General features: G+C 28.2%; 1 protein-coding gene across 3 annotated transcripts in view; it reads right to left on the bottom strand.

Moving 5' to 3' along the window:
• Window positions 1–23,902, bottom strand: part of Dh44-R2 (Diuretic hormone 44 receptor 2) — a 100,924-nt gene that overhangs the window by 14,248 nt on the left and 62,774 nt on the right. For all 3 annotated transcript variants that reach the window (XM_088195024.1, XM_088195022.1, XM_088195023.1), the window contains 6 exons: window positions 23,532–23,730; window positions 17,559–17,652; window positions 17,291–17,384; window positions 16,674–16,754; window positions 12,823–12,905; window positions 5,354–5,473 (listed from right to left, as the gene is read on the bottom strand). In XM_088195024.1, the coding sequence (XP_088051150.1) occupies window positions 5,354–5,473; window positions 12,823–12,905; window positions 16,674–16,754; window positions 17,291–17,384; window positions 17,559–17,652; window positions 23,532–23,730 (671 nt within the window). The remainder of the gene's footprint in view (window positions 1–5,353; window positions 5,474–12,822; window positions 12,906–16,673; window positions 16,755–17,290; window positions 17,385–17,558; window positions 17,653–23,531; window positions 23,731–23,902) is intronic.

The raw sequence follows: 23,902 nt of genomic DNA, 5'->3' as shown, positions 1-23,902 counted from the left end.
TTAATTTATTGTTTGAACATATTGCCGTTTTAATTATTTAACACTGTTATAATATATTTATATCTGTTTTACGTTTTTCGAATATGTACATAATAGCAGAAATATGTGGACTTGCGACTGCCTTTAACATTCTTTTAACATATTTTAGCGTTTTGATTTTAAGTATGTCTGCTTTGAACGATTCAAAATCACTTTGCTTCTTAAACTTTACTCTAAATAACTGTGTTTTATATACGCCACGTACAATATTAACTAAGGTTTGAAATTATTTGAGAATTTTTATCAATGCACAATGTATTTTAGGTTATCTCAAATAATATCCGACGTCAAATTTGCAAATCCGACCACGCAATTATACAAAATAGGGGATTTCGAATGCGAATCACGTTGTATTGTGATCGAATAATCTTTGTGTGGGATTTCAGCAAACGATTAATTTAATGCTCAGTAGTATGCAAAGCAATACAGTCGATATTGGAAATTAAATGTAACGGTTTGTTACGTCTTTTTACGAAAAAATGCTTACTTTGACACTAGCTTTCTGATTAAAGTGAAACATGAACTGTCGCTGTTAAATTTAATCAAGATTACATAATTATTTATTGACTAACATATTGATGAAATAAATTAAATATATAAATAAATGTTACACAGTGTTATTCTTTGGCTCGTTTGACTTACGCTATTTAGTGGTGGTATATCTTGTGAGCAAACGTTTTAAGTGATGCTCGTAAATTTTAGCTGCATTCTATATTCTATAAATAATTTTCGATTGCAGTAGTGTCCTACATTGGGATGAATAGGTTATGATTAAAGTCAGTATTATTTCCATGTGAGTGCTGTAATTGTAATTATCAATAATCGAATACTCGCAAGCTTCAAAAATGTTTATTTTAAATACCAAGAGAAATGTAATAAGCACTAAATATTTGCTGAAGATAACCGAAAAACCGATCTTTAATATAATTTTATAGCATCCAATAGAAATAAAATGTTCAATTAAAAATAAATTACAGCAATAATTACGCACATGCCTACCTAGATTTATTCTATGGAACAGTAGATTTTCTGCTTACAGTTTTTATTTAAAGATTAATTAATAAATTAAATATGACTAATTGTAAGTAATTAATCAGCAGTATATATTTTTACGACTATACTATCCAGCTTATTAATTTTTCTTTTAAATCACATAAATGATTGCATGTCAGATAATATCAGCAATTTATATTAAATACACATTAAGATTAATTATGAATTTCAATACATATTTTACTAACAAGGCGTGATTGATACTTCAATATAACAAATCAATCATATATTCACAATCGATAGAACATGGAAAGCTAAATATTATATATATATACTTGTAGGTCGGGTGTTATTTATTTCACAATATCGACTTTGATTTGACGTTGAACATGTATACAGAATTGCGGTTTTAATTATACAAAAAAAAAATATTTCTTGAATCCAATTTACATCAATAGACGAACCATGCTACTAAATGAGGAGTTCAAAAGTTGCACTTTATCTTTGTGCAATTTTCCCTTCCCACGATTTAACCTCGTCTTACTCAAATGAAGAGCGCAATTCTCTAGTACGAAGGAGATCTACTTGCTTGGGTTTTAAAATAGACATGGAAATGTAGATTGGCTATAAAATACAGGGAGCAGACGAGTCTTGCAAATCGCGTTGAGCAATAAAAATTATATGGTGATGTTTACTCCGAGAGCTATATTGCTTTCATCGTTCCAGATGGATTAAATTAGTGAGATAGTAATTGACTATAATTAAAATAAATATGAAAATCTGATCCTAATCAAAATATATCATAGAATAATAATATCCAAGATTGCGTACAGTAATTATAATTGCTAAATAAGTTTTAAAATATTAAATAATAAATAATTTTCAACTCAAGGACCTAATAACATTTTCAATATTAGCTTTATTAACCTTTAAAATACTTATATTTTATGCTTTGTATAAAATTTTAATTAGGCTTTGTTAAAATTGAATTTGATATTAAATTTTTACATTTTTATGATAACAAATTAAAAAAATATTGAATAATACAATTTTACGTTCTTCCATGTTTCTTTACCAATTCAAAAGTGAAATCGAATATAAATAAATTTGCCTTATTAAATTCCAGTCAATATTGAAGGGCATATTAAAATATAAATATAAATTTCTTATTAAAAAGTATTTAGAAAATATATTAAAAAATAACATTTTTTTTATTAATAAATATATATTTTTATTATTTAATATTTAACGCAAATGAACATGTGATTATTTTAAAACAAGTTAAATTTACTATATTATTATAGTATATATTTATAAATTCAATAGTACATACATGTATGTATATATTTATATAGATACCATAAAAGATGCAGTATACTGAAAACATTTCAATTTCAAGCAAGTCCAGATGTGCAACCAAATATTTTACGCTCGTTCTTTATTTTATTCTTTATCTTTGAAGTGAATGCAGGCGTTGTCTATGGTATATTTTATTTCTTGATATTTTCCATTTCTCAAGATATAAGAAATTTATCTAAATTTTTGGGGAACTCTCAAGAAATTTGAATAGATCAAACAAAATATGTAATATACAATATATATTCATATTATTACAGTGTATTTAGAGAATATATTTTTTATGATTTTACGTAAAGTAATCTTAGGCAATATTTGTGCTTGTAAATTAAATTAAACACTTATATTTTGATTTACGCGGTAGATACATTACAGGAAATATCGCGTAAATCGAAACATATAACGAAAAATCGATTCATATAACAAAATTTGTAATAAAACGATCGAAGGGTGTGACATCGTAGCCAGTGAGACGCAAGGTGGAATCTAGTTAAATTTTTACTAGATTTTATTACAATTGCGACAGACGATAAGTGGCGAGATGTTTTCTCCGAGCGGTGGTGGAGAAGCTGGCGTATGGGTGATTTCCGTGTGAGGTCCTCAAAAGTCTTGTAGGTAGCGTGACAGTGACAGTATAGCAGATAATAATCCCTCTCTGCTACGGTGGTGCTCATATGGAGGAATTCCTCTCGGGATGTGAGCGCCCATGACGGTATGTTGTCCGCGGGAGGTGGGCGTCTGCTGGTCACTTCGAGTGGCTTCTGGTAACTGCCTTCTCCTCATCGGAGTTTAGGCTAGTATCCAGGGCTGTAAAACTTGGAAAAGTCCCTCTTAAGATGTGAGCGGGAGGCAAGCGTCTGCTGGTCTCATCAAGTGTCTGCCTGAGTATTCAAGTCTCATCAAAGTTCAGACTTAAGTATCCAGGACTGCAAAGCTTTCTTACGTATCACAATCATCCAGCGATCATTTAGCCAATAAATTTACTCATTTCTCAAAACAGCGAAATAGATATACGCCTTTAGAAAGCGACATTTGCTTGATGGGCATTGTCCAAGGTCGTATACTGCAACGGGGATCTTGTGGTTCAGATGATTTAATATATACGTGACCGTTTCGCAACAAAGAAATATTCTTTCAATGCATCGGAGAATTCTTTCGTGTTATTTATGCTTTTTTTCTGGTCGTAACAAGGTCTTGTGTGGTCCCAATCCTTTACGCTAGTGTCTTGTTTCCTTGTTGATAGATGATTATTTTGGTCACAGTAAATTAACACAAGTTTTAAAAATAAGATCTTTTACAAACGTGGGCATCTGTGTGGTTTGTTGTTTTGCAACAAAGAAATATTCTTTCAATGACAGAGAATATTTACAGTAAGAATACTTGGGTGTTATTTTTTCTGGTCGTAACGAGGGCTGTGTGTGGTCGCCACAAAGAGATAAATATCATTAACGATACGCGTGCATTTCAAAAAGCAACTCAGGACACACTGCATGTGCAGTGAGAGATTTCAGATGTAGGTCAAGTACAAGAAAATTAAATAAGCCATTAATACATGCGTTTCTTCATCGTTGCGCTACACATGTAAAACCAAATATGTAGTTTTTAATTAAATAATTGTTTATAATGAAAATATAAATGATGACAAATATTGGTTTAAACATTATTAAATATACATAGTAATACATTATTAAATTATTTCAAATTCAATAATAAGATATATTTATAATTCTGACTAAAATAATTAATGCATGATATATTTCGTCGTATTTTGTAAAAAAATTCAGCCTCGTGTGATTTGTATATCATATACATTTAAACATTTCTTATTGTTTCATTCATTCGGCAAACAAATCCTTGCCAATATTATATTAATAAATCACTGACTCTTCAATTCTTATTTTTTTTAAGCAACAAATGTTCGCAGTAGTTAAAATTGAATGTTTGTTCGTCGTAATTCTTGGATTCGGTCATAAAACTTCGCTAACAATGTTTTTGGAGTTTATATCGGAAATCCATGTTCCTTTTTTAACTACCTGCTCTGTATAGAATTGTGAGTTTAACTCATTAAAACTACTACTTGTTTTTAAAATTAAAGAAGTTTTAAATAATTTAAAAATATTGATGTAAATTTTATTTTTAATAAAAAATATGGTAAAATTCAAATAAATTTAAATTTGAATTTATTATTTTCACAACTCATAACTAACTATTATTTATCCTTGATAATTTTTACAAAAAAAATTTTGGACAAATTTTATTTTAATTTAAGAAAAAATTAATTCTGCTATATTACTATTATATATATGTGCATTATTTAACAGCAATTAATTTTCGACTGTCCAGAAGAATTTAGATTTTTTTGACAAATTCTCGACATTTTTTGGGAACAAAAATATTTATTAATATTTTTTTAATTTAACTTATGCTTATGATTTTCATATCATTTGTATATCATTTGTATTTTTAAATTCCTAAAGTAAAAATAAACTTTTGCTAATAATTATGACATTATAACAATTCTTAATTACACCTTTCGCTACCTTATTTTAACTCATTCTTTATTCAAAAGTAACATTTCAAGACAGACGTGAAATTACTTATCATAAAAAGTCTGCTTTAGCACAGCAAACCATGGATGTTGGTTTTCCGGTTCTTCATATTTTTTTTGAAAACTTTTCCATTTATTTTGCGCTTTAAGCTCTTTTCCATTTACCCTTATCCCGCACGCTGGCATGTGATTTCGTCCGAGCAACAAACTCAGCGTTCATTATTCTTATTCTCTTTAAATGAGTTTTAAGATACTTTTTCAGACTCGGCTTAGCGTTTTATCTGTTGTTTGGAAAAAGCGGGTGACTTTGTATCGATAAGCATATTTTAGGATGGAGCAAAGATTATAAACAATACTCAAAGAGCGCCTCTGTTGATCCTTATTATTAGTAAAGCAATAAATGGAAATAATACTAACCCACATGATCCTGATGAGGAAGACCAGATTCAAAGCCAGAGCTGCCAAAGCGGGGGCTTTGTAGATCCAATCGCAGGAGTGCTCCTGCATCCACGGGCAGACAGTGGTTATTCCGCCTAACTGTAAAAATAAATTATTATTACGGTCAATCCCGGTGTTTGGAAAAGTTCAAATGGGTCGTAAAGGGATCGGGATGCTTAAGCTGTAAACCTAGCGATTGTTAGCTGACCGTGATCCTTTAGTAAAGGGTTGAACGCTCGTTTAATGTGACTTATTTTATTGTGTGAATAATATTACATAGTTATATTTGTATAATAAGGAGTAGTTTATATGTATTTAACCCTTAAGAAGAAATTCTGCATTTAAGTATCGAATTTAGTGTGCAAAGTTTCTAAGCGTAAAAGGGTTGATATACAACACATATATTTTTCAAATGTTAATGTACACTTCTATTAGTTAGTTTAACCAAGCAACTCTAAATTCTCCACGAAGTATTGCTTCCGAAATTATTAATGTTTTATTAGTTGTGATTTATATTCAGATTGTTATTAGGATGTTTTTATGACACCTTTTATTCTAAAGCTAATTTTATTTAACACGTTTAAAAAATAGTTTTATATGTTTAACTTTATATTTTACTAATACATAGCACATTCTAATTTATTTTTAAATTTTAATTATGAATTAATAACTGCATTAACCGATTATACCTTCGCTTAAATAAGTCGTTTTAATGTATAAATATTTGAAGATGCCAAGTTTTGTTTCGCTACGAAGCTATATATTTAATTTAATTATTAATAAAAATTGAATGAATTATGTTATCGTTGAGATAGTAAAATGACTTAAACGCCACTATAAAAAATATTTCATCAAAGGAAGTTAACTGGAAGTAACATTTTGATCTATAATTAAATTACTGGCTAGGTTTATTTTAACTAGTTAAGCTTCAATAATATAAATTAAAAATATTTTTCCCGGAGAAAAATTGCCGGGAGTAAAAAATGTTCGATCGTACTAATGCTGTAAATTATTCACGATTCATACTTCATGTGATTCATATTTCATAATTATATTAAAGCTTAATTGAAACAATGCTATTTTGCACTATCTACCTTAAAACCTTTTATCATAATAATTAATGTTCATATAAAGCGCTTTTCTGTTATGATTTTTAATATATGTTGCAGTGAATGTATTTTACCATTAAAATTATATTTTCACTGTCGTTATAATAATATCATACCCGAATACATTTAATTAGTAAATGTATATTTTTACTTATAGAAGCAATTAAAATTATATTTGCAATTATTTGGCAGCTTCGAAATGTCCATTTTCTGTTTAAACTTAAAGTAATTAATCAAACGCAACCTAACCTTATGAAAGTTTTAAAACTAAATATAGTTTTTGTACTTTTATTGGGTCAAGTTGAGTTGGCTTACTTCGTTAAAGTTTAGTTTAGAGTTTCATAGACATTTTAGACCAGCATATAATTTTGATATTGATAATCTACCGGTGAAAATATATTCGAAAATGGTTTTACTAAAACAGGGAATGCCATTATATTTATACTATTGAAAATATAACATCACTTAAAAACATACAGCATACAACATATTTTATTATAACGTGTCATCCTAAAAATATTGTCGTATTTTAGATTTGATAAAAATAAATTATGCAAGGTTATATATTATATGATATGGAACCACAGTAAATTGCGTTATTTACATATAGTTTAAAATTAACATTAATTAGATGGCGCGTTGTCAAGGGTCTGTGACTCCAGTGGCAGTTTTTATTTTTTGTTAAATTGCTGATTTTTTGTGTCCATATATTATATATAATTAAATTACTGTAAACTCTAAATTAATAAAGTGTTTTGTCAAAATTCGTGTTTGTACAATAATACAATATTAATCGTCAAAGGTAAAAGTTAACCTCAGGGAAATACAATTTTAATAGACAAAGGGAGATAATTAGGTTATTTATTTTGTGGGATATAGAATAGGTTATTCATTATGAGCATAACGATAAATAAAATTATCACGAAATAAGATAATCAGAAAAAATATATACTAAAGCAAGTCATAATACATCATTTCTTCTGTAGTCTTCAAAACTACATTAATAGATCATGGTTTGAAACATAAGTTTATATCTAAAGAAAGCTAATATTAATTAGCTCAAAACCGTAGAAATTCTATCGCCAAAAAAAAGTTGTAAACAAATTAAAAATATATCTATTTAATTTATAATATATAAGATAAGATGACGCAATAATAATAAACGTTTTATTTTATTTTTAATAAATATATTAATAATCAAAATTTTAAATCTTAATATTAATTTAATGTAAAATTTTATTTATTTTTATATATCATACTCTTATACACCTTTTTTATTTATATATATTTATCTATAGAAATTTTTTTGTGTGATTTCGTCTGAGTTCAATGCATCGACTTCTGGTATATTGTTGAGACTTGTCAAGTTCGCGTGTTTGTATACATATGCTATATTGTACAGATATGTATCTGTTTATTAAAGCACTTTGTTAGCGATGTAATCAGACTGATTGACCATTGTGAACGCCAGCGTTCTGCATGAGTGAGAAAAATGGAACCGACCGAGAGGAGAGTAAAAAGATACCAATAAATTGAAGTGGAGGTTATTTGATTTTTCATCTCTAAAATAACGCTGTATAAAATTGTATCTCGTTGGGTAAAGCCATAAAATGCGAAGGTCAATATTTTAATAAATACATATTTTTTCTGAAAATTTTTGCCTTTGTTTAATTTTTAATATATAATACAAAGCCGCACGAACTTTTTTGTTTCCCTGATAGATGTAATATGTATACATTTATTAAAAATATATTTATAAAATCTAAGCTCAGAATGTGCATTAAACCTATGATTTAGTCATGTGTTTGCAAATATTATTCCATTTTATTGTATAAGAAAGATTTTGTATTAAATTATTTATATACACATGGATATTGTGGCTTTAAAAAACAGTTTTAAATTATTATTGTTTTATAATTAAATTTATTTATGAAAAACCAATAGAATCGATATTTTTCCAATGCATTTTCCGTGAATAACCGCATTGTTTTTCAATAAAGTTATTCATGGAATTTATAATGGCATCGCGGCTCACTGTTTCCCTCAAGGGATTTTAGTTATTCAATTACAGTAAGATTTTACAATTTTACACACTGCCACAAATTATATTGAATTAATTTATAATTTTAGAGCTATGAAAAAAAAAACAGATTTACTTACGTGTGCTAAACAAAAACATGAGCTTTAATCTTTAAAATCGGGTTAGCCTAGAAACAATTTTTTTCTTATGTATATAAAAAAAATAACAAATATTTAAAAATTGTATGTCTACATTATTGCATAATATGTATAATTAACTGATCATAGAAAATGCTATATCAATAATAAAATATGAAGAATAAATTGTTTCGTTATTAGCAGTAAGATATCTTATATACATACAGCAATAAATATAATACACATCACTCTAACCTGATTTAGATTATATAATCATTAATAAATAAATAATATTCTAACTTTATTTCAATTTTAATTTAAATTCCGAATTCTAGGAATAATATATGTATTAATTTTCATAATACATATATTTAAAACAAATATTGTAAATATCGATTGAAATTTGCTTTACAACCCTTAAAAAATTGTTTATGTGTCTGATTTCTGCCACATCAAATATAAACCCATGCAAATAAACCATTTATTTTATAGATATATATGAGCAAAATAAATCACCCGGTAAGTAACGGATGAATAATTTCGCAATGACCGTTAATTTATATCACATGTGATCACGCATGATATTTTTCCTTATTTGTACAAATATGAAAATAGTATATTATAAAATCAGATTTTCCATTATTCATTTGAAACGGTGGCACGCTAAAAATGTGATTTTCATTTATAATGAAATACGCGGTGTCGATAAAAATAAGTATATATAATATTATTATGCATACACCTACTCTATATACATATATTATTCATATAGAAAGACACATCTGAAGCTTTGAATATAAAAATGTATATTTAAATTTTTGAATATATTTCTAGTCAAGGATTTACTAGACAAGTTATGGAATAGTGTATAAAATTGGTATGATTTAAGAAAAATTTTAACTGATGAATAACATAATACTTCTCCTAGTTACATCTAAATTTTGAAACAGTTAAATTCAACGTAACACAATTAGGGTTTGAAAATTATTATTTCAGACGTTATTATACATTTAACCGTCTTATTTTGACTACTTATGTAAATATCACGGTAACGTCAAGTCTAATAGCTGCATGTGAAATTCAGGCTACAAACTCAATTACAGCCATAATTCAATGAACCCATGTTTCTGCAACCATTACCATATATGCATACGTACTCTGTGTGGCAAATTGGGTTGTCCGAGTCAACCGTTAAAAATGCACTAACGTTAAACGGATTACGTTTTAAACTCAACGTTATTTGTATAAATTTCCATTGAAAGCTTTAGTCGAAGGACGGGTTTGAATCGAAACAGTGTTTCTTTTGTGAACAATTTTCGTAAACACTTAAAACGACACTTTCGGTATTATGTGAATACACAAACAAATATTTTACATATGTATATAGGATGATACAGAAATTGCGAAAACGTATAAGAAAGAGTATACTAATCAAATCTGAAAATGTATGCAAAAGACTAAGGTAAACATTATATATTTTTATAATTGAAGTTTGTATATAAAACTTGCCACAGTAAATCATAGCTTTAAACAGTATCATATCACATAAATATCCCGAATTTCTTTTCTAAATATTATCATGGATTGAACTAGTGAAACAAATGTAATTCATATTATATTTTATAATACACTTATTGTTCTAGTTATTTTAAATAAAATAAAGTTGATAAATTTAACAGGACAGAAAACACTAACTTGTTTTCATTTTTTCTACGAATCAAAACCCGATTCTTATAATTGTTAAATCAAATTTACGACTGATTTTTATTCGGGTATTTAGCAGGTGCGCACGGTGAGATATATTCCCTTTCGCTCGCTCGCGTGCTAAATGGCGAGAGTGAGTGAGAAGTGGGCGTGCGGAACGTATGTAACGCACGCCCTTATCTTTCACTCACACTCCTCACTTAACACGCGAGCGAGCGAAAAAGAATGTGTTCCACCGTACGCGTCTGGTATTTAGCTGGAATTTTTATGTTTATTTATTTTGTACTCTATAATTTATTGGTATTATTATTTATAATTTTTTCTTATCTGAAATCTAATTAATTTTTTTTATTAAATAATGTTTTGTCTTTATTATTTTTTCAGTTATATATGTAAATATATAACTATCTGTGAACTCGAAACAGTAAAAGTTCGACCGCCGTACATGTACGGCGATATCGCACAAAGGGTTTAAAGGGCTTATCTTGTTAGACTCAGATAGTCGCAAAGAATTTATTTTAAATATTTTTTATCAGTATTCTAATAAATTTTATTTAGTACTTTTCCTGTGAATCTCTCACTTAAATATTATTTTTATATTTGCTGCTACTCAACCTCAGACTATAATGTTTCCGCCACAATGTTTGACCAATGATTTGGAGTGATATCCTTTCTCAAATCTTTGACAGTATGTAATGGTCCAGTGTTGCTGAACCTCTTAACTTATTTTATTGAAAGGTATAGCTTATATCAAATCATATGTTTCCGCCCAGTTTTTTTATCTGAATGCACCGTGATCAATTTAGACATTAAGGCATTTGCTGGTTTCTAATCCAATTAAAATTATATTTGTTCTCTGAACTTCTCTTTAATCGCATTTTTTTTGCTTTCATAGTCACGAAGAGGTAACGAAACTTTAATAACTTTCATACGCTTATATTTTTTTTTATCAAAAAGACTTAGATGAACCATTAAACAATTCACGACCGGTCACGAACATACAAAGGATCAATAATTCTGACCCAACAAGCATATCGTCGTTATTAGGGCGTGTGAGAATATCCAATTTGATCGGTCGTTTTGAGGGACAGGGTTCAGCTAGCAACCTTCCAGGAATAGGCAAATCGCGCTCGGTTAAAATGGAAGCCACATTTGAGCGTGTTAAGAGAAATTCTAATTCGCTTTGTCATATTCTAGAAAGCTCTAACTTTTTTCGTATAGAATCCAGTTCTTACAATAGTATTAGTCACAAGATTTTGCATTTTAATTGCATTATGCAGACAGATTTATAGAATAAGTGAGGAGAGATCCAGAAATTATTCATAAGCTGATAATGTCGGATGAAACATATTTGCACTTCTATGGTTTATTAATTAGAATTAAGCCAAAGCAAGAGAATTTGGGGTTCAGAAAAACCTAAGGGCAATTCACTGAAAGTAATTGAATCCACTGTATATAAAAGTACGGATTGGATCGATCGAAAGAAGCGATTGAAAATTATTTTTAGAAGTACTAATTTAGGAGCTCAGTGAATGTTACAGAGGATAAATTATTATTTATTTACTTTAAGCCCACTTAGAAAAAGTCGCAATTAATGATTCTGTGTCGAAACAACTCGGTATTTTTTCCCGGGAATTCTTGGTTTTTTGCCATCTAGTGTCCCGAAACAGGAGACTTAAAGTTGTCTGAAATTACCAAAAGTTTATCACAGCGCTGAAATAAAAAAATAAAGGAAGAAGAAATAAGTAGTTCATTAGTTTAATGCTTTTTTTATCTCAATTATAACTATAATATTTTCAAAAATGATTCCAAAAAATATTTTTTTTTATTAGGAAAATCGTTATTCAAATCTTATTTTAACGACTTTTTTTTATTTAGTTATTATATTATATATTATTGTTATAATTAATAATATAAAAAAATGTAAAATACACATGTTTGCGGACGACACATTAATATATTGCATAGGTGACAATGTTAAGGAAGTAGATAATTTTAATATTGAATTAGGTATAATTGAAATATGGTTAAAAAATAATGTACTTAAACTTAATGAGAATAAAACTAAATGTATGTTTATTAATTATAAAAATATGTTAGATAGTATTATAAAAATAGTTATAGATACCATTATTAAAGAAGTAGTTGATAATGTAAAATATTTAGGTGTAATTGTAGATAAAAAAATAAATTTTTACAGAAAAATAGGAATATTATCTAGAATAAAAAATATGTTAAGTATAAACACAAAAAAAATACAATAGTATTATATTGATCTATTTTAATTATTATGAAACAATATTCACATAGCACATAACTAACCAAAAGCATTTTTTTGTGACTAAAAATTCCTACTTAACATACGAATATATATGAGTTTTATTTTTAAAAATATAGAAATACACGCATATATTTATTTAATTTTAGAAAATTTGTTAAGCATAAATTTTAAATCACCACTTATTATATTAAACGTACCTCGGCGAGCTCTCCAGCTTCGGGATCGACGGTAACAAATAGCCTGACGATTGTCCAAATTGTGACGAAGATAGCCGGAGCACCTATGAAAGAAGAGATTACATAAATAAATTACACGACGGAAAACGAAATTTCCTGAGGGTTTTTCAGGAGAACCGCTTCACCGAGTTCCTGACGTATTTTTCTTATCTGTCGTATAGGACGGGCTTAATTAAACTCGGACGTTTTCGTGGCGACAGGGACCCGCACTCAATTACATATGATGTTTATTTAGAATAATATTAAATAATATTTTTTAATTAGTCAAGTAGGATAAAAATAGGTCGGAAGCGTCGTGGATATTCAATTTATAATTTATGGACTTAATATCGATGAAAGATGAAATATGAGTGAAGAAATATGACAACTAAGAATTGCAAGTTCAAGTTAAAAATATATTGTTTTTCTTAGATGTAACTATCTTAATCATATTAAATATTTCGAAAGGTTCAGTTAAACAGAAAATATATCTTTAACGTTTCAGCAGATGGTGCATTGATAAAGTTAATCAAATACTTCTATCTCAACGCATATCAATTTTGTGATAAAAAAATACCCTTTGAACACTATGACGTGCTGAATTTCGCCCTTCGGCGACTCAAATTAATTCCTTATGACTAGGTCGAGGGGCACGCTTTTCAACCTGTCACCGGTCCAAGATAAACGAGTGTGATTCATAATTAATAGCAAATTTCCCCAAAATCTAATGGGCAAGCTCTTGGTAAATAGCTTTGTATAACCAATATTATGGGGTATATCGAATGTACTTGATAATATTGCACGATATAATGGACACGATCGCCCTTAGGGGTTAACGAAGATCAAGCAACACATCAACCGTATATTTACATAGATTGATATATTATCATCATATGTATCGTTAAGAGTATATGTATGTATGTATGTAACCACTTTATGTCATAGCAGGAACATACAAAAGATTGGTTCAATACTTTTTTTGGCATATTTACGTATACGGAAGAAATACATACATATAGTACACAGTTGGCGAACGATGCTCGTTATTGTAGAATGTACACATATATAATTTTATAATAAAATTATTTAGCACAGCCTGAATTAAAAAAAAATCTGATAGAGATAGCTTAAAAAAATCTAACGGGAAATTACGATTGCAGGAATAGTCCTAAATGTGTGAGATTAGCAAAGATAAACGATGACGTCCTGGCTGCAAAAATTATATAAAATCATATTCAAACTCATCAGCTAGCTGAAAAGCTAAGCTAAAACACATTAAGCAGATTGGGAAGGTTTGGAGATATGGTGAAAAGGTTATATTTAAATGGAGCAAAGAAAACAAGTTGGCGAATATCCGCAATATCTCAAGAGCTTCTAGATCTTATAGCTGTATCGCCTTTTATTGATCATTAAATAACTCGAGATAAGAAATTGATATTATATGCCAACAAATGTCGTAGAAGACGCAGTGGTTATTCAAAAGTCGAGTATCAAAATATATTATTATTCGAAGCTCGTGCTCAATGTAATAAAAGTTATTTTATGTATATGGTGCGATTGCAAAAGGAAAGTGCATTGTGAAACACTTGAACATGGCCAAACAATAACAGCAATCTTATATTATGATTAGCGGGATCATTAACACGAAGAAGTAAAAGCACGTCAAATATTTCTACAACATGTGGCAAAATTGCCTCTTGATAAAATCAAAAACTTGGCTGAAAGATTTTATCTTATTCGCCTTATTCTCCGAACCTTTCTTTTTCCGCAGTTTTTAAATAGAAAGAAAATGAAAACGAACTGAAGAAGAGGATATCGGAATATTTTTAATCTAAGCCTCCAAATTGCTATGCTAATGGAATTATGAAAATAAACAAGAGGTAGTAGAAGTTTATATTTAAAAAAAAAAATTATATTTTTAATCATTCAAATTAAATTTTTTTTTTTTAATTCAATTAAAAATATATTGATTTCATAATTATCTACTATATATAAAGATACATACATATTTGGTGAGCTTTGGTATTTATAAAAAAAATGTGTTAAAAACTATTTGCGAATTTATTTTTATTAACAATTTTTTTCACATTAAGCTCGAACTAGTTAACTTATAAACAACATTAACGTATTAAAGATGTTCATATCTTGACTAGAGTTGTTACATATTTAATAGAAACGTTTTAAAACAACTGCTAGGGCTAACGAAACATTTAGCTCTCCCGCTTTAATTAGGGCTTACTATATAAGTGTCACAGCAGTAATCGCCAGGCTGCAGATCAATAAACTTCTTAGACGGTTCGTCTTTTTAAATATTTAATTGCTTCTAAATTTTTACTTTACGGATAAAACTTGTTAAAGTAAGGTAAACATTATTGTTAAATATTAAATTTTGAATTACGTATATTTAAAAAAATAAAATAGTGGTACAGTTAATACATATTTAATATTAGAGCAATACTTTATGAACTAAATAAATCATATGTCAATTAAGTAATACATATACACTCTCTAATAATTATTTGACGGGCACAACGCTAATAAATTATTAACACTCCATTTTTACATATGTATGTAATTTTTTCACATGCAACTATCCATATTTTTTATGACTGGATATTATTCCGTCGTAAATCGCAAAATCCATACCGTTATTGCGGGCGCTTAATAATCTGGCTTCGCATTGCGATTTGCAAACGCGTACGATGTTATTATATCTCTCATGGGGTTGGATATATGAAATGTATATTCAAACAGTGTCGCAACACAATTTTCTGGATTTCGGCAAAACATGTCAACTGACGAAATGGAACTCCTTTGAGACGCATACGCGAAAAAGCTCGCTAGATTTGTTCACAAATAGTTTGTATGTGACGATCTAATGCTAAATTATTAGTGTGACAAAAATGTTATTCATAGAGTAGCACAAGCATCGAAAAACTTTTGGATATTTTACTTTAAATTGTCATTTTATGGTTTATTAAATTATGTTGCCGAGTTCATTAACTAAATTACTCCCTCATTTACAATTGGAGGGAATTAACTCATAAAAAATGGTAATTTGGCACGTGATACAGCATTTTAACCGTCCATAGAAAAAAAATATTCGTTAAAATAGGACACCGCCGTGGAAAACCATTTTACAGCTCCACTCACAAAGTACGCGCAAAAAATTAAAAATAATTTAAATAGGGTGTTATTTAACAAGGAATTATTTTGAGAGATATTTGCATTAAAATAAATACTTATATTAAATGAATTGTTTGTGCATTTATGTAAGGTGAATCTACAGATTTTTTATTCGAAAAAAGATTCGTTTCAGAGAAATATTTAAAAGGTTTTAAGGTTTGGGAACCCTTAGGAAGTCTCACTGATTTCTCTCTTGACAAATACAGTTTGTACGACACAAACATAAGCTACCTAAACACACATTAAGAGACGAACTTTCCAGGAAGCTTAATGATCTGCACCCAGGCTATTACTGTTGTGATACATGCAAGTCCCGAAGAAAGTGGGAGCGGCAAATATTCGGTTTTGAATCTGAGAAGGAGTTGTTTTCTATCAACTCCGGTACGCGTTTTATAAACTTATTTAGAACCAACCTTTGTTTTATTATATATGCTATTATAAATCTTAAAAATATATTTAATAATAAAATAAGTATATCTACCATATATATTATTTTTTATCTGGCTACAACTTTTTTAAATACTGTAACTCTTATATATTTTATTTAAAAAAAGTTTTTTTTTTAGATATTAATTTATGTAAACTTTCAATATTTTATCTTATTATATTATAACATAAATACATAAAATCTAAAAGTGAAATCTTACCCCATCCGATTGAAGCGTAAACCCTCAATTTTATATTCTCTCCAGTGAATGTCTCCACGACAAGCATATATAGATATAAACCTGTAATAATAATAAATCCATTTTATAAACACTTTATAAATATAAATATAGTCATTAAGTACTGTAATAATAAATTAATTAATTATAATATAAAACAGGCACTATTTGTAATCTAATATTCATTATTTATGTGCGTATATTCACAGCGTATTTATAATTCAGGTTAAACTGATGCTTTTGATGAATAATAAATCATTTTTAAGTAAACGACAGGTTAACCAGTATATTATAAATTTGCCTAAATATTAAAATAGCGTGTAGGTTGGAAAATATTTTTACTGTGGCAAATGTCAAAATTTTAATTAAACGCAATTTATAAATGTCAAGTTTAGGATCAGATTTAAAAGTATCTTCAAAGGTTGTCTGCTATGATTTTAATTGCTTAGTATGTGTTGTCTTATATACATAAAAACATGTAATATGTTATAAATAACTTAGATCGTTATAAACTGTAAATGTGTGTATTATTTTGTAATATATAAACGGTTCATTATCAGCTCTATTAAATGTATTTTGTCAAGTATAAAATTGCTCACCTTCTACCAACATCCAAAAAAAATTAGTGAGGAAGAAATAATGAAAGAAAATGATGAGGACCAGACACGAAGCGTTGTCTCTCTGCACAGCCATCTGAGTTAGAGAAAAAAGTTTTTCCATTATGTATGTGTCAACATAATTTTTATTTCTCTAAGGCGAGAGCGATGTTATTTTTCTCTCAAAGGTTTTACGAAATGATTACATTCATATGTATGAAGTAAACTTTTCTATTGAATTAAATTTGTATTGCAAACAAAGCGATCTCACCTGTAAAAGTAAATTCAATATCCAAATAAATCCGAATAGTATATAAGTACACATTAAATTTGTGTGAATAGTGTTTCTTAGACATCGAAGATCCCTGAAACAATAATAAAATAATATATTAATTTATATACAGCAAAAAATATATAATACACATTATGTGGTCGATTAGTGTAACTTTTACAGACAGTTATACGTCGGTAAAGTTGAAAGGAAAAATGTTTACAGAAAGGAAATATTGCTAGATGGAATTGATACATCAAGTGTTTTGATTAGTGATAAAACTGTCACATATTTTATAAGACGTATTAATCGTATTAGGGTTCATCTCCACCTCTAAAATTATCTAATGTAAAATTACGTTTCAAGAATCAAGAACTTAATTTGACCGTCCGATAATTACAAAGGAGTTTTTAATCCACTTTGATTCGATACACGATCATAGTTTTTTTTATTCATGTTGAGAAGCTTATAAAGAGAGTTTTTATGGTAATAATTACCTTTCGAAAGTTTGCGTGGCTATTGTGCAACTCTGGGTATTCTTTTAAACCAACTGTTTATATAATTTACAAATTCCACTGTTTAATCTTAGTGCACAATATGATTCTTAAAATAAAGCATTTCAATGATATTGAAAATAGAGCTTAAATAAAAATCTTGTAAAGATTTTATTTACGATCCGTTGTCAAAGTAAAAAATTGTTCTGCTTAAAACGAAAATACATAACTTTATTTACAAAATAGATTTTAAATCTAAAAATACTTTTCTATGCTGATAACTTGTTAGTAGATGTAAAAATATTTCTTCATGCTTCTGTATTAATTATATTTAAACAAAATTAATATATGCTTATAAAGCACAGTATATAGGACTTAAATATGCATCTGTATTTAAGTTTTAAAAAGAGACTAAAATTATTCTGCAAATTATAATTTTTTTTGAGACAATGCAGGAGCAATGATTAGCTTTCAAATAAATATGAAAAACAATTAAAATGCTTGTATTAAATAGTAATACATTTGTACGTTTGTAAAATTTGTAAAACTTTAAAAGTCACAACAAATATTATATTTAGTCTTTATTATAAATTCATTCTTCATTATATAATAAATTGTCATAATATTTCATGACAAAAACTAGATACAATATTTACATAAATATATTCTGTAAATGTAGATTGTATACAATTTAGTTCTTTAAATATTTTTTGCAGACATATTTAATTTTCTATATTAAATAAAGCACATTTAGTTGCATACAATATTATTACAACTACAATTTTAAATTATCTGGTGATTTTTAATAACTTATTAGATTTTCATTTATTTAGTTAAAAATGATTTTATTAGTTCTACGATTTTTAAAAAACTATTACTTCAATAATTAAAAACACCGTCAATACAAAAATATATATTTAAAAAACATTGCTTTAAAATTAACCTATATTTTTTATTGAAATAAGAATGATTTTTTCATTAATTATATTCATTATCATAAGTGATTGATTTATAAAAAAGCCATCGATTGTAAATTTATTTATAGCAAAAGCTTTTCACATAAAAAATAAAGCTTTAATTGTTTTACAGGAAGCTTTTCTTATTTTATTTATTAAGAAACAGTAGCTTTTATTTCGAAAGTTATTACAATTTCTATTTTTAAATTTCACGTGAGAGCAAAGCTCGGCTTTATATAAATTTAATGGTTGACTTGTATGTTGACTAACATAAGCAATAATAAAAAAAAAATAATGAGTTAAAATTTATTTAAAGAAAACACACCCACTTTGAAAAATTTCAATCTCTTTATTTCACATTTGGTTTTAAAAACAGACAATCTAGTTGTATTGCATTAAACACCTAGCATAAATTATCATATAATTTTGTTAGCTTTTTTTATATAAAAAAGCTTGTTAAAAGCTCTTCGTAAATTTTAACATAAATCTATTTATATTTATAGAAATTTCAAATTCGAAAATATTTAATAAATTATTCTTATAATTAATATTAAAAAATTAATTGACAGTTATCTACTATATAAAATACGTATAACATGTAAGAGATTAGTATTTAACTCAGTTAGCAAATATATCATGTATAGTTCATTGTTTGAACACATACAAATACAAAAGCATAATCTCCCCCACAAAGCTTTATGCATGTGCATAATATAATACAGAAACGACTAAAGTAAATGTGCTGTCCTTATATAAAGATACTGAAATTGTGAGGCATGCTTAACTCTTTATTAAAACGCATTTTTAATATAAAAAATATTAGTATAGCTATATTATCATATGATTGTATTTTCTATTCAAAAACATCTTTCTAAAAGCGTATGTCGTTACCTATAGAATAAATATTCACAATAAAAAAATATTTTATTAAATATGATACCTACATCAGCTCTCCCTTCTGGTATAGCTTTTATGATAATATCAAACACAAGTAGTTTACATTTGAATATAATTATTATACAAATTTATATAAACATGATGTGTGTATACTCGTAACGTGTAAATATATAATAATTAATATGTTATTCGTATACGCAAAATGTATGTCTTGGCACTAATCATATTTGCATATCTAAGATGTTTTCAAGCATGTGATATAGATACGCTGCTTTAATCTAATAATACGTAGATATACAACTAATGCTTAATACTTTTGAGACTACGTAGGCGATGATTGCATTAAAAGTGACATTTGGTTACATCGAAGCTAATATGCTTAGAAAGTTTATACATGTGATATAAGATACAGGTTCCTTGTTTGATACTTAAATCTAATAATACGCCGTTTGTTCCATTTTAGGAACAGAAACAAAACGCTGAAGCTGGATTTGTGGAATAAAGGAAATGCGGTAAAAGTTACATATAGGCATACATTATTCTATTGAATAAAAAATGAGTCTCAAAACACATGAAGATGTTCAACGTGGATATATTTATTATATTATATATCTATTACATGTTAATAAGGATGAGGAAATTGTTAGAATAAGTAGAATTTTCTTCGACAATTTAATTTGGAATGTTTCCTCAATTTAGACTGGCAACTAATTTGTTTACCAGAATCGCAAATAAATACAAACAAAATCCCCTTTGGCAATCGATAGCTACTAGATTAAATTACTGACATACATCCTACCATCTATTATACCGCAATTTATAAAGAGTTCATAAGTAAGTCTATATTGGCGATTGGACCGCAAAAGTAAAACACGTCGTAACTCTGTGATTGATGAAGTTTGAGTCAGGGGAAAAATACATAATATAATAATATATTGTAAGTAGAAAAATTTAAGCAATCGACGTTTTCCTTTGTGTCTCTTAATGCGCCGTTGCGTAACAACGAGCGCGGAATGGAAGTGATAAAGCGGTAAAATCGGAAGCTTTTCGGCAGTTTAGTGTCAACGCTTTTCCGGAAAAACGTTGAGAGCACTTTGCTAGGTCGCGTGGTATTGATGATTTGAGCGTTGATGAAATTTCGCACTCTAGTAATCGTGTAAATTGCGCATAATGTGAAGAAATCGCCTGTGAAGAGTTCGCGTTGTGTACATGTAATGTGGAAAATGCGAAAAAGGCATCACAAAAAATGTGTGAAAGGAATGGGTTTTTCTTTTGAGAAAACTCTCTCTTTTATTAGGGGAAGAAGGATAACAATTTATCGACCTGTCAAAAATTATAAATTAAGCAACTTAAAGTAATATTTTTTGTTTTTATGCTATTGACTTTTTGCTTATTCCCTGTTTTAAATATTTTGACCATAACTAACATTTTTTTTTCAAAGATAATATAACTCGACTCATGATTACAATTACATACTCATTTTAATATATTTTCTTTCCACAGTTTTGACAGAATTCTATTTACTGTAGGTTGTCTTTTGCTTTGCTATATATATTATAACAAATTATTTGTTATTGAATATGTAAAATCTGACATTTTGTTGAGAGAGTTATAATATTCACTAGAATAAATGATATAATGTTGAACACAAGTAGAATGTGTAGGCGAAGAACGTAACTACACTTTTTTATGAAAGTCAAATATTTCATTCGACAAGACATAAATGTATACATATGCAGTATATGTATAATACATGTAATTTGACATTAGACATTTAGGTTCATAACTAGACCAGAGTTTACGTGAACAGAGAAGCGGCTGCTGCCTTGCTCTCCTTAGTCTCAGTTGATAGTCAACGTATGTAGCTCTACTTGGTGCGAAATAAACTCTTTTATGTCCCTCAGTTCTTGAAGTGCTGACAAAATAATATTTCTAATGAAATTGAAGTATCATATATGCACTATATTTGCGCTTTATGTATACGCTTGATTTATCTGAGAGAGGTTTCGTTGCTCATACACTCTCAATTCTGGGGTATAATTAAATTAGTTTATTTTCGTCAGGTTCATTATCAGATTATTTACGTAACCGTTGGATTTTGCACAAATAAAGATTCATTCTGTTTATCAGTGTAATGCAAAAGTAGTTGTATTCGTAAATGACCGTTGGGGCTGAATTTAGTTATTATTTTGTAATCTATTATCGTTACGTAAGAAGGCATTTGAATCATTGGGACTAGTGGTATTTTGTTTATTGCGCTTTTAACGCGTATTGCGACATTTTATTATGCACCTAATTTTATTAAGGGATTTGTATTTGGCCAATGATCACCAGTAGTCTACTATTATTTATATATAAGCTTTCGTAAATATCTCTAGACAGTGGTTTTGTAAATATTTTGTGCTTTGAAAGATTTTCTAGGCAATAATGCATCTTTGATATTAAATATAAAACTATAAATACATAAAAACGTCTGCTTTTTTGGTATTAAAACTAAAATGTATATATGTTTACTGAGAAAAAAACCCAAGATTTTTTGATTACAATAATTTTTTATTAATACCTTACTTGTATGAATACGTAATTTTTAATTTTGTAATTAAAAAAATTGTGTATGGAATCAGTAATATTACAAAAAGAAACGTTTCGCTAAGAATTTGAAAAAACGACGAATATGTGTTATAACATATTAGCAAATATACACGGATGATTTAAAACATGAACTAAATTGATAAAAAAGCTCATTTATATTGTGACGTTTTAATTAAATACATTTTTTACCACTCGTACAAATTTACTAAGTATAATTAATAGGTTGTCCGGCAACGTATGACGTGCATTTAATTATTCTTTTCAATTCAGTAAAATCCCACCTTTTCTTTGTACAATCTCACTCCTTTTATTTCCTATTTGGATGCCCTGTAATTTAGGGAACGTTTCCAGTCAGGTGCCAGATTTCACAGCGGTACATCATTATAATTACTTTGCGCTCCAGAAAGTTTTTAATTTTATACTCGATAAATCAATTAGGAGCGTATTATGTTTCACAAACTTTTTCCAATTGAGGTTTTGTAAATTTACATATCATTAGCCCATTCCCAAGCTCGTTTAATGCGTATTTTGCTTTATATTTTGAAGAGGTAGATTAAATTTAAATATATATATTTATAATCAAACATATTTTAATTGAAAAAAAATATATTACTAATTACGGTTTCTTTCTGCCGTCACTAAAATACATATATACTTTAATAATATTTTCTATGCTATATTTACATTTAGGTAATCAGCATGTTTTCAGATAGAGTTATATATTTTAGGCTGCAATAAACTTATCAAGACATTTCAACTGCCTTACATTTTATATAATATGTACAAAGATAAGCCAAAAAGATACTACCGATTCAGTGTAGTTATCCTATTTTGTGCTCTTCGAACCAGAACGAAATAGGGGTCGAAAACTCTGCGTCACATTTTTCCTTCACATACCCTTTTACTGTCACATAGGGGTCTAAAACCCAGAGACATAAATCGCCCGTAAGCTTCCAGCTGGATCCATTTCAGATTTTACGATATTCCCCTCATTAATAAAGCATAGTCATCCGGCAGAAAATTCTCATACTCACTTGAAGTACACGAACACTGCGACAGCTAACAGTAGAGCTGCTAAGCTCAAACTATATCCGGCTAGGTATAGATGACTCGTTAGTTCGGAACTTGCATCCATGCCACCATTTCCGCCAAATTCCACTCTTTCTCTACACCTGGAATAGTCCGTGTAGTTGCTCCAAGTGCCATTTTTGGTACAAAAACGTGTGGCGTTCTCTGAAATGAATAAAAAAAATATATGATATTAAATAGTTAAAAATTATATATCTATCATAAAATCCAACTTATGTAAATAGTTCATGGAATCTTATTTTTGCTTTTGCAATTGCAAGAAAGTTTTTAAGCAGTACACAGATACATACTGCTTTATTAAACCACGCCACAAAAT

Source organism: Plectrocnemia conspersa, unplaced genomic scaffold, assembly GCF_051122295.1.
Source record: "Plectrocnemia conspersa isolate PC_06_02 unplaced genomic scaffold, ASM5112229v1 ptg000010l, whole genome shotgun sequence".
Lineage (NCBI taxonomy): Eukaryota > Metazoa > Arthropoda > Insecta > Trichoptera > Polycentropodidae > Plectrocnemia > Plectrocnemia conspersa.
This window is presented reverse-complemented; position numbering and strand designations above follow the sequence as displayed.